We start from the raw sequence: 16,852 nt of genomic DNA, 5'->3' as shown, positions 1-16,852 counted from the left end.
TGCAAACCCCAAAAAACAAGCCATCAAGCCAAATAGCTGCCCTCATAATATAGCTGGAAAACGAGCATTTGTGGGTGTTATTGTCTGTCTTATGTGTAGCAAACCAAAGGCAGGAGAATATGATCACATTCCTGAGTGAGGCAGGAAAGATATCCTCTGACAATTTATGACTCTGAACCACTAAGGTAAACAACCAGGGATGGTACAAGTACTGCAATGCCAAGACTCCACTTTTTGACAAAAAACAGGCCAACCGCCCTCACAAAGAGAACCCCTCTTAAAGAACAGACTCCCCCTACTCACCTCCTAAACACCTTAAGACTATTTACTTCTCAGGCAAGACCTGAAACCTATACAATGACTTATGAACCGGTCTTCATATCCTGTCCTTATATTCCTGCTTTGGTTGATAAACATGTAACATGTGTGACCAGACCTACAGAGCATCATTGTCAGACTACAGTGTGATACAGAAGGACTACAGTGTGATATAGAAGCTGTGCTATTGTTTATGTTATTCCTGCTTATAGTTAATCTCTATATAACTATGAAGTTTTATTGATTTCCATCTATGTTGTGCTGAACTATTCTGACTGACTCAGATTAGTTACTAAGTTTGTCATATGTTTAAATTTTGCTGGGTGGAAAAAGAAATTGTGTTCCCATCTTAGGAAACTTTAAAATTCTTTAAAATTACAACACTTAAAGAACAGGGTAATCTCTTGATTCACAGAGATTAGTGAGACTGCCCATCACAGTCAGGAGACTGAGCCAAATATGGAGCACTTCCTGGACCAATCACATCGTGTTATGCACAATGAAGGATGAACTAGATGGATTCCCCCGTCCAGCGCAGCAAGACACAAAAACACATTACACAAACAGACACACCCAAACTGAGAAAAAGAACAGAGAAAAGAACAAGAACTAAACCAGAACTGGAACTTGAAGCAGACTTGAGAATGAACACTTGGAACTGAACTCTGGGGAACTGAACACCCTAGAAATAGACAAAGTTCCAGACAGGTTCAAAGAAAGTTAAGAGATTTCCAGACTCTCAGGTCCCCTCGCTTTGAGAAGAAAGACTCTCAGAAAAAGAGCTACAGGAGAACCATGAAGTAGAGATTGTTTTACTGCCCAGCAGAAGAGAAACAAAAACATTCTCCTTGCATGTGGCTCTCCTCCAGCTGACCATTTCACATAAACCAACTCCATGAGACGACCCTGCAGCGGCCAGAAGGAGAGCGAAAAAGACGACAAGTGGACTCAAGCCACAGGAAGCCCAAGACTCTGGGGGAGCCCAAGACTCTGGGGAACGCCTAGTCTCTTCTACTCCTGCCAACAGACTGCAGCCGGACCAGCCCACAGACGAATGGGCCGAGCCTCAGTAAACCCGAGGACAAGCAAGTAACCTGTGGCTGTGCTGGTTGTCTCACACTAATCTCAGTTGGTCTCCATAATTACTAGAGCTTCCTCCTAAACTAACTTTAGACCTCAGACTCAAATACAGAACCTAAATTAATTTCAAGATTTCTTTTCCACCACTGCAAACAACCTGCTATTAGACTGTTATAATGTTTTATTCGTTAATTCAGCTAATTTCTCTGATCATTTCTCCCTCCATTTCCCCCAGTGTAAATATTGTAAATAGCTGAATAAATCTTAAAAAGAGAACTGTGACTGGCATCATTAATGTTACTTCACACAGTAAATACGTCACTGAAGCGGGAGAACTCTCTCTCAGATTGTAGACTGATATCCTGCATGATTAATTAATTGACTGGTTGATCCGCCAAAAAAAGTATCTGGTGCCCCAAATTATTCTGATGGTTTATGATATTCATAATTCATTAGCTAGACATAATAAACCTTCATGTTTAAAACATGTATATATTTAAATTTGCTATATATGCCAGATGTGCCTCTCTCTTCTTCTCACATCTGGTAATACATTTAATCCAAAACATGATGGATGATGCATTTGAAAAATATTGCTACATGCCTCTCAACTCAATATTGAGTGTTGTTTAAGCAATAGGGTATGATGGAAAGCCTAAATGAAGGACTAAAGATGCATATACAGTATTGTATGGGTCCCTTGTATATGAGTGTGTGTTTCCATCCATCCTGTGTTACACCAGCATTTTATAATGCCCCTCTCTTCTACTGCACCCACTTATTTTCCTTCTCTTTTTTATTTTAAGTAAGACATGTTCTACCACACATATCGATTTGTTTGCCAGGGGCCAGATGCACCTGGCTCAACAGCAGGGGAGCATTCACACCATAGCATGTTCACTGTGGTTTATAACAGTTCATAATGGAGAATGCATGACACAGAACACTGCTGGGGTTAGGACTTTACCATATGGGGTGAGGAGAGGGAATTACAAACATATGGATCAACTGGGTTGGACTGGAATAAAAGTGTCTGTGAGTAAAAAATCCAATTAAAGTACAAATTTATCTTGCCTCTTTGTTTGAGATTGGTTGTAGTGTTTGACTAGAAATATAGCATATGTTTGTCATAGATCAGTAGCAAAGTACTTTTTAACAGTTTTAAGATAATGTTATGTTATGTGAAGCCAGTATCTCAGTTTGGTGCTTTTATTTTGTTACTACTATACTGTGTTCTGTTGTTGTCACTATGATCAGTGTATGTGAATGTATCTAATGTGTAATTGTTTGGGAAATAACTAACCATATGTTGTTGTATCATAACTGTGACAATAATATGAAGTATTTGACATGGCGATAACTTAGGACTAAGGAGGGATGGGCCTTTTTGTGTTGGCCACCCCCAGATGTGACACAATGCCAGATTTATGCAAAATCTTCACCACCACTGTTGCCCCAGGTTCTTCACAGATGAGAACAGATTCACGCTGAGCACAGGTGTGAACTACTCGCCACCATGGTGAACGATATTCTGCCTGTAACATCATTAAGAATGACTGGTTTGGTGGTGGGTCAGTGATGGTATGGGGAGGCATATCCTTGGGGGGACCACACAGACTAGGATGAAATCCTCAGAGCAACTGTCAGAATATACACTGGTGCAGTGGGCCTTGGTTCCCACCTGGTGCAGGACAATGCCTGGCCTAATGTGGCCAGAGTGTGTAGGAAGTTCCTGGATGATACATTGATGCCATTGACTGGCCCTCACATTCCTCTGGCATAAACTCAGTTGAAAAGCTATGGGGCATTACAGTATGTCTCAGTGCATCCGATGCCACAATGTTCCACCACAAACTGTCCAGGAGCTCACTGTTCTACTGATCAAGGTCTGTGAGGAGATTTCCCAGGATACCATCCACTCATCTGGAGCGGCTCAGACATTGTTAGGAGTACATACAGGCACATGGGGACCATAGAAACTTCTGAGTCCCATTATGAAAGGCTGTGATGAAATTGACATAACTTGAAAGAGGCTGTGATTTCACTTACCCACTTTGATTTTCAGTGTGATTTTGAATACCATAAATAGTGGGTTGGTGGTTTTGGTATCCACTGAAAAAAACAGAATACAATGGACAGTATACAATTTCAACTTGAATAATTCATTCATCAGGCTCTACTGTGTAATTTAAGTGTTCCCTTAATTTTTGATCAGTAAATTCTTAAAGATTGTGTTACCTCCAAATTGGACTAAACCCAAGACTATCAGAAATAAAGAAACTCAAAATGTGGGTGCAAAAAGAGAAAAAGTTTTATTGTAAACTTGAATACAGGCTCATAACAACAGTACCTAAGTGGTGGGGGGAGGAAAGGGATGTTAAGGTTGTGCCAAATAATTGAAATGAACAAAACAAAACAGTACCTGACTGGCTGTCTCTCTCAAACAGACAAAACAGAACAAAGAAAATGGCCTCTCTGCTTAATCTACCAAAAGAGCTGTGCAAAACCATAGAGAGGAGGCATCATCCAATAATCTACTGTGTCTAGACAATATTCAACTAATGTGAGTGTAAAATGTAGGGGTACCCCAACTTACCTGTCCACAACCTCCCCCACCCCAGAGCATGTGTCACAAACAACCCTAAACCTCAGAGGACGCTACTCAGAGCCAGGCTAGTCATTAATTAATTACAGTACTTATTTGCAAATTTATATATAGAATTATAAGATAAAATATGAATTCCAAAGATCCATCATATAGCAATGTAATGCTGATATAAATATTTTAAAATTCATATCCTAAATAAGTTGTTATGAGGTGGCAGAATGAACTGGCCACAATGGACCCAGCAGATTCGCCTACGGAGACGTCTGCAAGCAGTGTCTTGCTCCACAAAGCACTGACCCGGCAGAGAGTGCTCTTGGGAGAACTTTGGGGTTTGGCACGGACCTGCCATGAACTGACATCGCAGCTGGTTAGCCTCACGGAGTTCATGCGGACACTAGGCTGAGTTCCCAGGAGTGGTGGAGACGGGTTCGCCTGGGACTGTGGCAGATGACATTTTTTTTAGACTGCACACGTTCCTCCGCGTGTTCGTGTATTTAGCCGACATCTTGGTGTTCTCCTGGACCCGGGAGGAACACCAGGAACATGTGCATTGGGTCCTGCAATGCTTGCCGGAGAACAAGCTCTATGTTAAGGCCCAGAAATGCGAGTTCTATTGCACCTCGGTTCCAATTCCCGGTCCTATTACAGAGCGTGGTAGAGTAAGGGCAGACCTGGAAAAGGTGCGCGCTGTCGCTGAGTGGCCACAACCCACTAACCGCCGCAGGTTACAACAGCTAGACTTTGCTAATTTCTACCGCCGCTTCACTAGGGATTTCAGCAGCGTCGCCCAGCCCCTCACCACACTCACTTCAACCAAGACCCCATACATCTGGTCTCCGGAGGTAGAGGGGGCGTTCAAGGAGCTGAGGGACCGCTTCACTACAGCACCCGTTCTCATCCAGCCGGATCCACAACGACAGTTTGTGGTCGAGGCGGACGCTTCGGATGCTGGTGTGGGGGCGGTCCTTTCCCAGCGGGCCGAAAAGGACAACAAGCTGTACCCTTGTGCCTTCTTCTCCCGGCGCCTCTCACCCGCAGAGAGGAATTATGATGTAGGGAACAAGGAGCTCCTAGCAATAAAGCACGGTGGGCCCTTTTTTCTTTAACTCCTTTAATTTCATGGTGACTTATCACTTGGGTTCCCAGAATCTGAAGCCAAATGAACTTTCACGCCAGTTCACCCCAGAGCCAGAGTCTGAGCCGGAATCCGTCCTGCCTCCCAGCTGTATAGTGGCTGCTGCACACTGGAAGATCGAGGAGCAGTGAAATGGGCACAGAATCTCGAGCCAGGAACGGGTCCCAATAACCGTCTCTTTGTACCTAAGAGTGCAGACGGCCAGATTCCCCTGCCACCTGGGAATCGCCCGCACCACAGATCTGGTTAAATGGAGGTTCTGGTGGCCATCTGTGGACCGGGATGTCAGGGACTACGTCTCAGTCTGTTCAGTCTGTGCCCAGGGAAAATCTTTGCATCGGCCAGCAGCGGGTCAACTTCTGCCCCTACCAACCCCTTCTTGGCCTTGGTCCCACATCACCATGGACTTTGATGGGGTTGGCCCCGTCTCAAGGTAACACAATTATACTCAACACTGTGGACCATTTTTCCATGGCTGCCCATTTCGTTCCTCTCCGTAAGTTACCCACCACGCTAAAGACTGCACTCTTGCTGACCCAGCATGTGTTCAGGGGGATCCTGCAGGACATCGTCACAGACCGAGGCACCCCGTTCACGTCTCAGGTGTGGAAGTCATTCTGCCAGTCACTGGAAGCCAAAGTCAACTATCATCAGGGTTCCACCCCCAAAGACCGAGCAACTCAGCCAGGACCTGGAGGTGGCCCTCTGGTGTGTCACTGCGAGCTGCCCCTCTTCCTGGTGCACGCACCTGGCTTAGATAGAGTACGTCCATAATTCCCAGCTCAGTTTAGCAACTGGGCGCACCCACTTCAAGGCCTCTCTAGGGTACTAACCCCCCCTGTCCCAGACCCAGGAGCAGGAGGTGGCCTCACTGCAACATCACCTGCGCCGCTGTCAGTGAGGCGAGTCACATGAGCGGTGCTGCGGAGGACAGCAGAACGAAACGGGCAGATTGCAGGCTGCCCCCGAGTTTCGGCTCCACCCTATCATCCAGGCCAGGATACTGTCATAAGGTGGTAGAATTGCTCTCCTAGTTCCTTCTGTCTCTCTCTTCATCTTCCTTGTGTATATTGTCTGTCTACCCTGTTATGTTTAATTAGCAGGTGCAGTAAGGAGATCAGGCAGCGTGGATGACTTGCACCTGCGCATAATCATTCACCCTGAGTATAAAGTGTCCAGCTTTCCTAGGATGTGCCACGAGTTCGTCCGTTTACCTCACGCGGTAGTGAAGTGCAGTATTTCTTTGGGCCAAAACCTATGTTTGACACATTACTTAACTGTGATCTCTGTGTTCTCAACTCAGCTGCTGCATCAGTGGATAACCTGTGTCTCATCTCTCAAGACTCCCTTCTTAAGGATTTACCTGGTGGACCCAGCGATTTTGTGTTACTTAATAAACACTTTACTTTCACCTAATCTGCACTTGGGTCCTGTCTTTCAGTCCGTAACATAAGTGCATTTCTAACTTCCATCAAAGAAAGACAGAAAAAAATACAAGGATACACAATATTCCTACTGTGCTGGGATTTATTAGTACCAGTGGAATTCAGTGACCCAGAAAGTAATCCAAGCCCAAATCAATTAGCAGACACACATATGCATACATTTGAACTGCTAATTACACAGCCTAACTGCACCTCACAGGGAGGGGTTTCCCCTTTGAAGATGAACCACACTGTGAAAAGCTAAAATATTTTGTAAACACAGTATTTCTGTTGGCTTCAGCATTAGAGGGCAGAACCCTTGTCAACCAGAAGAAGATGTTCAGCAATTGTTGAGACTTTCACACAGTAATGTAACTAAACATATTCAAACTTACAAAAAGTGAAGCATTTCAGCTTGCATTTAACTTAGTAGAGAGAATAGTTATTTGATCAGTCAGTCAAAAAGAGAATTAAAGTGAGCTTGTTTTAAAAAGACATTATTTTTGCCTATGATCCCTTAGTGAAAATGATTAGTGTATTTAAAATGATTAGTGTATTTAAACATAATTTTGTATTGTTGGCACATTAGATAAATAGGTCTATTCCAGTTTTATAGAAAGATAATATTCATAATAGACAGGTATATTATGTACTTTATATTGTCTTTCAGACGTATCTATTCCATGGAAAAACTACAACATAAAACATTGTATTATATTGTTTGAGTTTAAATAAACATAAAGTCTACCGAGGAGAGAGGGCCTTTTTTCATAGCAGACAGTTTTACTTAGTAGAAAAAGTACAGGAACAAGTACATAACATTAACAATGGCTCTGTTCCTCTCAAGTGTCCCAGTAAGTTATGATATTGTAACACTGGGCCAGCATGCACAATACTACTACTCTGAAAGCAAAGCATCTACATTCATTTTATTATTTACAGAGTACTATGCCACCACTATTTAAAAATAGTACTCTGATATTTGAGCCGGACAAAATTGAATGTAAAAGTCACAAATAGCAAGTGTAACGTGGGTTTAGGACGCCTACTGAAGAAACCCCCAACATTGCAGTTTAACCAGGGTATTAGCTAATTTCAGCTTGGATTTAGGTTGCTAGAAACACAGCTCCAAATGAACGCTAAGGTTGCTTTGTGTCTACTAACAACTTTCTATAGATAAAACACGTTCACGTTGTTCCATTTGCCCCAAAAGACCTAAAAAATGTTTGCTGGACTAACTTGAAGAGTGGGTCCATGAAGTAGGGTTCACTCCAGCAGTAATTGGAGCGCGTCCCCTTTAAGAAAGTGACAGCACCGAGTGGTGGAGGAGCTGGTCAGGAGCTGGCGAGGAGTCCACGGCAGTGAAGGCATCCCAAAACTTTTACAATACACACTTCACTGGTTTGCTTGTTGTTTCGCCTCGCCTCCAGTTTGTCCCCGGGTGTGAATACAGACTCTGTGTTGTTTTACTTTGTCTGTCGTTGATGAAGTGGATGCTAGTGACCGCTTGGGAAAAGGGAAACTTGCGAGAGGGAAAACTTATGGAATGATGCCCGAGCGACTGCATCCCTCCCTCCAAAGTTCAGCTAAGGTGGCTAACGTTAGCTAGCGTAGAGCTCAGCTCGTTTACTGTGATGGAAAGTTTGGATATGAGTGTTTATAGCTGTCGGAATAAGTTGTAACATGTCACCTGCTGTAGTGGCGAATGACATCAGGGTATTTAATGCTTGTGTCAGCATGAATGCTTCCACTACTGGCTTGTTAATTTAGCCCGGCCAGGTTACAATGTCAAGCTAATCAGGTTTAGCCAGCTGCAGCTAGCTGCAGTTAAGAGAAGTTACCAGTTCACTCTGTGAGAAATGGCACGACACATAAGTTACTTCTCATTTACTAGCTACAACTCGTTTTCAACGTTAGTGTTTATACATCGACCTGCTGAATAGTACGACCACTTGTTGGATGTTACCTGAGGAGATGTGACGAGATAAGAAAGGGAACGACTACCTTTGATAACCATAGAGCTGGATGTACTTAGTCCTGACAATACAGTCACTTGCGTTGTGGTTGTAAAATTTGGTAGGCACGGCATGGACAAAAAAGTAAACACATTCTGGGTCACTTTAACAAGCTGTGTGACTTTTTAAGAAGTTGCTTTGAGTGATGAAAGTTTTATTTGGATATGTTTTCAGCGTTTGACCCCAATCCACTCACTGCCTGTCCTGCTTTTCTCCCACTGTTCTCTGCCTTTTTTTTTTTGGTCACATCCCTGCCTCCTCACCAAGACTTTCTGGGGGGGTGTTCTACAGTTTGAAGCCTTCCTGCATTATCTTCACTGTTGTTCATCACCCACATCCAGAGCGTCTGTGTCTTGGATGAAGTGAAGAGTGCTATAATGAAGGTGACGGTGACGTTTGGGCAGACAGGTGTGGTGGTGCCCTGCAAGCAGGGCTGGACTGTGAGGGACCTCATCCAACAAGCAACGCAAAGATACAGAAAACTCCTGGAACAGGTACCACTCAGGAGCTTGAAATGTTCCTTTCCTTGTACACTAATTGTTAGCATCTTGGGATAGGCAGAGTTGGGTTATAAAAACTGTGGTGAATATACTGTAATTGTTTTATGTAAATGCTGTCTATTTATTAGAGTTTTGTAGCTGTACAAAAACATTTGAGTCATTGATATCAGTGCTCAAAAAATGAACAAAAGCAAGAACAAATGTAATTTATCTCTCTTTCAGTCTATCTGAACTTGGAGCCACCAGTTAGCTGCATTATTCATTGTATGAAGTAGTTTTGTAATAATCTGCGAAGATTTTTATGAAGTCCTGAAAGACTTAGAAAAATGGCAGGATAACTTTTATGAAACAGCACTTTCATAAGATTCAAAGTTTTCCCTGAAGTCTTTGAATGGTAGTCAAAATGTCATTTTATATCATGAAAGGGCCATGTGATTTCCACTTCTCAAAGTCTTGGGAAATTAGACAAAGCCAGGAGGTCCAGTTCCTTGTAATTGTTGCATAAAAAATGAAAACCATATCTGATGTGAGTTGTGATGGTTTAGACAGGAGTTTCCAGTTTTGCTGTGAGTGTAAAATGCAAATTACTCCTCCTTGTGATTCTTTTATGACTGCAGTTGATTCCCTGCATGGCTCTCAGGGCAGGAACCCTGTGACCCCCATCAGGCGACCAAATCTTCTCAGTGACTCACTTTATATTGGCTCCATTATTCAAAGAGCACACCAGTCATGCATTCATTTTCCACCCTCCTCTTTTTCTTGCTCTCTACCTTTTTTGACTGTCTGCTTTTATCTACGCATATACTACCCCTCCACCCTCCGCACTCTTGTGTTTTTTGGCCCCTTCATTTTATTTATCATCCTTTTTTTTTCTCACTAGTGCATCTTTTCTTCATGTGCCTACTAGCTCTCTGCATAGCAGCAACATTTGCTTCCCTTTTGATTAAACCTGTCTTCCTCTTTAAATGCTTCCTCCTTCACCTTCTGTTCCTTGTTTATGAGGTAACTGTTCTGCTTAGAAGTAGAGAAAAAAATCTGATCCAGCTAGTGTTTTTTTTATGTAGCTGAACTTAAAAATTTAAATCTTACTTTTTTCTGTAAGGAAACAGTTTTTTTTTGTTTTTTTTTTTCTACACAGTGGATATTTTGGTATCACGAAAATTACAGGTGAAACTGCTGACGTTTCAAACAACTGACATGGTATCATGAGCCATCATTAAATTTGTTTCAAGTGAACTTTCCGTACGATGACTAGATTAGATGTTGGATGTGAAAATGGACTGTTGTCTTGTGAGGAGATGCATTGGTAAATTCTGTGGTGCGCTGCCAAATTCAGCACGTTATACTGTGTAGGATACTAAGCATTCTTTTCCATTTTTTAATAAAGCACTCAGTGTTAATTAGTCAGTTGCAGTTCAAGTTAAGTCTCCCTTTAAAATATTGAACCTGTGGGGGGACTCAGTCTGCTGTTTAGTTTGTGTTCCACTTGGAAAGTGGAAGCTAGCAAACTACACTAACAAGCTTTAAATATGGAAGGTAGTAATATTTATCACTTGATGTCACTTTGTTCACTTCATTTAATCTACCTGCACAGACAAATTAACCTTCCACAGTGCAGCCCTAGTTCACATAAGTGTGAACCCATATATTGAGTTTTATATTGCATCATGCTAAGATTAAGGTCGATCTCGATGATAAGGGTTAGCCTTTTTTTTTTTTTTTATTCTGTTATGTACGGTTACCACCCACTTGTGATATAACTTTGCTCTAAAACTCATTCCATCATTGTTTTGACAGAAAGCACGAACGGCCAGTGCTGAACCTATCGTGGCTGGAAGAGAGTTAGGGCATGTTAGGTTGATGCACATAGCATGGAGGAGCAGCCAGCAGCACCTCACATGCTAATGTTTGGGCTGCTGTCAATGTTTAAGCCAGGATGTCGGGAGTGGGGCCTGATTAAAGAGAAGATGAACAGAAAATGTTGATGAGAACTCGAGTGTTGACGATGCAAACACCCAAACAGACACAGCCCAGGGCTCAAAAGAGGAGGGCATTGTTGAGAGCAAGGGTTTGACGACTTTTGTAGTGTGGAGAGATTTTGGATATTTAAAGTCTGACACGAAGCAGAATACCATGCACTGCAAAACATACACGCATATTTGACAAGAATATACAAATGTTCCACTAAAAACACTTAATGCCACTAACCTTTTTACCACCTAAGACAGTGCTGTCCTCTGGAGCACATAAAATGCAAGACTTTACAATCCCAGACCCAAGCAAGTGCTGTGGTCCCTTAAAACAAGTGTGACACTTGATGCACAACAACAGACAGTTTATTTGGAACTGACCAAAGAATTTAGAAATAAGATTTTATTTATTTGGAGTTGACCAAATTTAGTGTGTTCTCCTGTAACACTTCAGGCTTTTGACTGTTCAGAAAAAAGATTTTAGTTTATTTCAAATAAATAAAATAGTTATATATAATACAGTTGTATAACGTAATGTTTGCCATCTTCAATTCTTAGAAGAAAATAATGTTTAAATCAAAGTTAACGCTGTCTTTACGTGTCACTTCAGAGTAAAAAGGAACCTTTTAGTTTGACTGAAATTGAGCTTTGGTTTATATCATGATTTTTGAGTCACGAATCGGACCATTTTTCAGATCAGCAAAAAAGGCGAGGAGACAAATGTAATTTGCTACAAGAACAGTACAGCAATAAACTTTTGGTTTTAACAAAAATAGACTTTAGAACCTATGATTGTAACAAAAAGATGTTTTCAGTGTTATTACCATTAATTGTGAGACAAACTACGTACTCTAGGAGTGGAGTTTTCCTCCACTTGCAACGTATGTAATGCGCCTCTCTGTTCTATCGATTAGATCTCTGAATGTTTACATTTTTTTTTTTTTTTTTTTTTTTTTTTTTTTTTTTCTTCCTTTATGAAATGGCTTGTTAAGCACATACAGTGTGCGCTTTGGCCCACCCTCCCACGCCACTTCTAGTTTCTCTTCTTCGCTTTCTGTTTTGTTTCTCTTCCCACACCTTTTTCAGCACTTTTTAATCTCTCCTCCTGTTGATGTTTGTATCGTTACTTCTCCTTTCATTGATTTTCTTCTTACTTTTTGATAGTTTTGGCTTCTTTCTCATATTCTTGTTTGTTGTTTAGTATATTATATATTCTCACTTTTTATGTTCGCTTTTTAATGTCTGTTTTAAAGCAGTCCAATACCTAATCCTCCCTCCCAGTGCTGAGCAAATAATACTTTTAAATTGTCACAGACAACTTGCTCTTTGTCTGTCCCTTTCTTCCTATCTGATTCATCTGACTTAGAGAGTATGTTGCTTGTATTAAAACATTTTGTTATCTTGTGTGTTCCTGCCTGCAACCACTGTAGCTAACTTAACACAGGAAGTCTCATTTATCAGCTGCTTTGTTAGGAGTTCCCACATCAGGGCTTAAAAGGAGTTAACACTAAGAATAAGCATAAGCATTAAAACTCCATTTTGTCGATCATGAGAAGAGTTGGGCATCATTGAGGTTTAGTCTTGGTTTCAGAGAGGATTTATTTTGTGTTGTGATTGAGAAATTAATACTCCTTTTGCAGGAATCACAACAAAGACCATGAATAAAAAAAAAAAAAAAAAAGAGAGATAGCTTAAACAACAGGGCGAACAGGGAGAATGGGAAGAGAAAGAGGAGTAAAGGAGCTAAGAAGGGGTTGTTTTTGTGAGGGAGTTATCAGGAAGTTATCAACTTGTTGACAGAATTCTTAATTACCCTCAGCCAAACAGACAAGTGTGCAGCTGTGTATTTATAGATGCCTGTTTGTGCTTTCAGGTTTTGTCTCAGCTAAGAAATATGCAGCATTCCGAGTAATACCAACCTGGACAATCACATGAGCATATCGCAGTTGATTCCTTCAGTTTTAAGTGTGATTTGAGCTTCCTTTCTGAGTCACTTTTATTAGTCATTATTCAGACCTACCTTGTTGGTTGTAAATCTAAACTGAAATGGACAAAACTGACATTTTTGCCCATCAGTCTACATGTAACAAACCTTAATGACAAAGTAAAAATATGTTTTAAGAAATATTTGTGAATTTGTTAAAATCCAAGCACTAATTTCTGATTTACAAAAGTATTTAGAATCTTATATCAGTATTTGTGGAAATCCTTTTGGCAGCAGACAACAGTTTCTGGAGCACATTTTCTTTTCACATTTTCATGAAGGACCAGTTTCCAGGTTCTCATATAATGATGCTACCACCATTTGGCAGTGCAGGGATGGTGTAAGCCAGGTAATGGTCAGCGCCTGGTGACATACTGTTGGATTTCTGCTCAAAGGGTTCAGTTTATGTCACATCAGACCATAGATCCCCTTTACACATATTCTTAGATTCATATTTTCCTTTAAGTGCTATTTAGTAAACTCCAAATGAGCTGTCATGTCTTTTTCTTAAAGTGTCGTCTTTCATTCCACTCTACCATAAAGGTAGAGATGGTCGTGCTTCCAACAGGTCCTCCCGTCTTTGAAGGCTATAAAGTTCTTTCTGCACTAACCCATGGTGATGTCTGAATCAGTGTGAACAGGATGCACCTGAACACTGATATTTATTTTTTTTTTCTGTATGAGATTCGGGCATTTGATTTGTTAACGAAACATGTTTTCACTATTGTCATTATGGGGTTATGGTTAAAAATGGCATTTGTATGTATTTCAAATTATTTTAAAATTGAAACACAAATGTGCATCAGCTTAAGAGCTTTGGATACTTCGCAAAGCAACTCTACATACAGTGTACTGAATGTTTGTTAATCTGTATTAGGCTATATCTTATTTAACACAACGTTGGTAATTAATTGTTGTGTGCATAGCGCTGATATGTGCAAAATAATGAAAACAGTGCCCTTTCCCGGAAACCAGTTCCTTTTGTCAGCTGGTGCTGTATAGTATGGTATGCATGTGTGCTTGCACATATAAGTTGACGGGTGGACAGGGCTCCTGTCTATGTGGATTTTGTGGTGTAGTTTCATTAGCCAGGAGAGGAATGCTGATGAGGCGTACCCAAACAAGCTGATAAAATGGTATAACATTCTGGCCCCATGCCAGAGCACAGGCAATTACTTGTAAGGAGGAGGGAGAGACAGGGAGGTGTCTCGGACCACATTGTCTGCAGACAAACTGCAGGGCTTTGTTGATGAAGCTTTACAACTTTTTATTCAGTTTTCACACACAGTGTCACACATACTTACAACAGCATGACTACTTTGCCAAACCAGGCCATCAACACATAATGCATATAATCTTTGTTGATCAGTTCTAAAATTCTTTAATTTTACCGTTTTATGTTGTTCAAGGATATCTGCTTGCCAGGCAGTGTTAAAAAAGTTAACACATCCATTTTATATGACTAGAAATTAAGATGCTAATCTCATTTTGAACCACTGAGATAAACCTAAATTTGCTTAATTAGATGAGTGCAGAATCAGCTTGTGGCCATCTGAAAGGTTGACTCCTGAAATGTTAACATGGTGAGCAATGGTTACCATAGTGATTAATGGTTACCATGGCATTTTCTAGAAACAATTTTCTAGTTTTTCTTGTCATAGAAGATGAGCTTTGTCACTGGTGGGTCACAAGATGGGTCAAGGGATAATTTCGACTTTTTTTTTTTTTTTTTTTCACTGAATTGTGTGTTTAATCAGTAATTGCCGTTTCTACAAAATGGTGTTTGCTGGGAGAGCTTAAAACAATTTGGCATATTTACTTATTGTACTTTCTTATATTTACTGGCATATACGAAATGCTTGATGATGCCATAATTGCAGACATCTCAGTCTTGGTCTTGGACTGAAATACTGGAGATGTAGTTTTTTAATAGTGGATTTCAGTTGTCAGTTGTCTCAAATTCAACCTGTTCCAACTGTGTGTGGAATGAATGCCTTTCACATTTTGTGAAAGTTGGTCTAAAGTGAATCCTGAATCATTATTTTGCACTGTACCCATTCCTCTTCTTTGCAGTGCCTGCAGTTTTGACAGCAGCATTCATACCAGTTTCTTGTGTCAGCTGGCTAGAAAGGCTTACTTTTTAGAAATACAAAACTGGGGAGAGAGGGGTGAAGCACATACTTTACACAAGTAATCTAAAGTATTTTGACGATGACGGTTTTCTCTAAATTAATAATCATATCCTAAGTCTCAAATACCTAAAATTGCCCAAGATTATCTGTAATAGTATCGAGCACAACACTGTATTAGGTGCTAATCCCCATGTTTTTCAGATTAGATCAGTGTGTTTACAACTCTTATCTTTAGTCTTGTAATATCTAACGTCCCTCTAGATTTTTAAACTGGTAGACTTGAGGTACAGGGTTTATGCAGTTTACAAAAAAAATATCCAACATATTCATGCATTCCCTCTGAATATCAGATTAGATGTGTGCTCACAGCTCTTATCTGTCTCCCCATCTCATGTTCTTAGCTGTGTGCCGTTCGTGTTGTCACAAGGGATCAACTGAGGATTGTTGACCTAAAAAGAACACTAGGTTATAAAGGAACAAGACTGTTGGATGTTGGTATTCTGTGAACACCTTTTCTCTTCACCATCATTTAAGGTGTTTAATTTGGATGATTCCTGTGTTCTGGCTCAGATGAACAGTGGTCAGTTTTAAATAGAGAGAGAAAATATTTTTTCTCAGCGTGTTTATTCTTTAGTTTAAAATTATATTAAATGGGGTAGCACACACCCTTGCATTTGGGATTGTGTGCCTTGTTGTTTAGTTTATACTTTGTAAATGACTAATATGATTAGAATCAACTGCTTATGTCAGTTGACTAGAAGCATTCTGCAACATTGTGAAACAACATGCTGAATTACTAACATTGCTCATTACTCAAGAAGGGAACTGCCTTGAGCCCTTGGATTCCCGGATTCCATGCAAGCTCCATGTTCAAGGTTGTCAGTCGACTTGTTCATTTAAGTTGATAATTTGTTTTGGACCTTGCACCTTACACAATATTATGAAATGAAAAGCACAAATTATAGTTTGCCACTGGAATTGTATTGAGGGGCCACAAGGTGTCTCATTTTTGCCCGACAGCCACCTAAAGGCTTTATTGTGGGCATGGCAACTGAAACTAGCGTTGACATAAGACATTTTCTTACTTTGAATTGCAGTAGTTTACAAGCCCGTTTTTTTTTTTTTTTTTTTTAAATGTATATATTTTTTTTCTATATATTTTTTTATGGTTTGCTGTAGCCTTGTTTGTATTTTGTTTTTATTTATTTATTTATTTTTACAGAGAATGTAAAACATGGTAGAGACAGAGATAGAGGTCTTGTCTTTGCATAGCATAGTCTGTAAAGTTGCTTCTGCAGTAGTCCATGGTTTGCATTGAGATGACAAATTAAGGCATTTCTGTTAAACCAGTAAAGATAAAACTTTGGATCTATTGTAAATCCTGAAACCGAAGCGGTAATAAAATGCTGGAGTGGAGAAATGTTATGTACAAAGCCGAGATGAAATATAAAAAATTTTACGTCACACTTTGTCAGACAAATGTTTCCTAAAAACATTCCCTTGTTTTCCTGCAGTTAATATGCCTTCAAATCCTGATTGTTAGTGGCTAGGCTAAACACTGCAAAAGAGGAATCCAATGATGTAAATGCAGTGTTTGGCTCACTCTCTCTGTCTCTCTCTCTTTCATCTAACCTGGGTGTCGGCCAAGTCACTATTGCAATGGAGCTATACAATGAATTTCAGCAG

The 16,852-nt window shown here is 40.5% G+C and overlaps 1 protein-coding gene across 6 annotated transcripts in view; it reads left to right on the top strand.

Annotated features, from left to right (window-relative positions):
- The first annotated feature begins 7,895 nt into the window (after window positions 1–7,895).
- The window catches only part of LOC113123303 (partitioning defective 3 homolog B-like), a 206,404-nt gene continuing 197,447 nt past the window's right edge, over window positions 7,896–16,852 (top strand). For 4 of the 6 annotated variants that reach the window (XM_026295230.1, XM_026295229.1, XM_026295228.1 and 1 more), the window contains exons 1-2: window positions 7,896–8,156; window positions 8,848–9,074. In XM_026295230.1, coding sequence (XP_026151015.1) covers window positions 8,958–9,074 — 117 coding nt within the window. In that variant the 5' untranslated portion in view covers window positions 7,896–8,156; window positions 8,848–8,957. Of the gene's footprint in view, window positions 8,282–8,358; window positions 8,642–8,847; window positions 9,075–16,852 lie in introns of those variants that run through there. The other 2 variants (XM_026295227.1, XM_026295226.1) reach the window with 2 other exon arrangements.

Source organism: Mastacembelus armatus, chromosome 21, assembly GCF_900324485.2.
Source record: "Mastacembelus armatus chromosome 21, fMasArm1.2, whole genome shotgun sequence".
NCBI lineage: Eukaryota > Metazoa > Chordata > Actinopteri > Synbranchiformes > Mastacembelidae > Mastacembelus > Mastacembelus armatus.
Note: the sequence above shows the minus strand (reverse complement) of the source record. Positions and strands in the feature narration are given on the sequence as shown.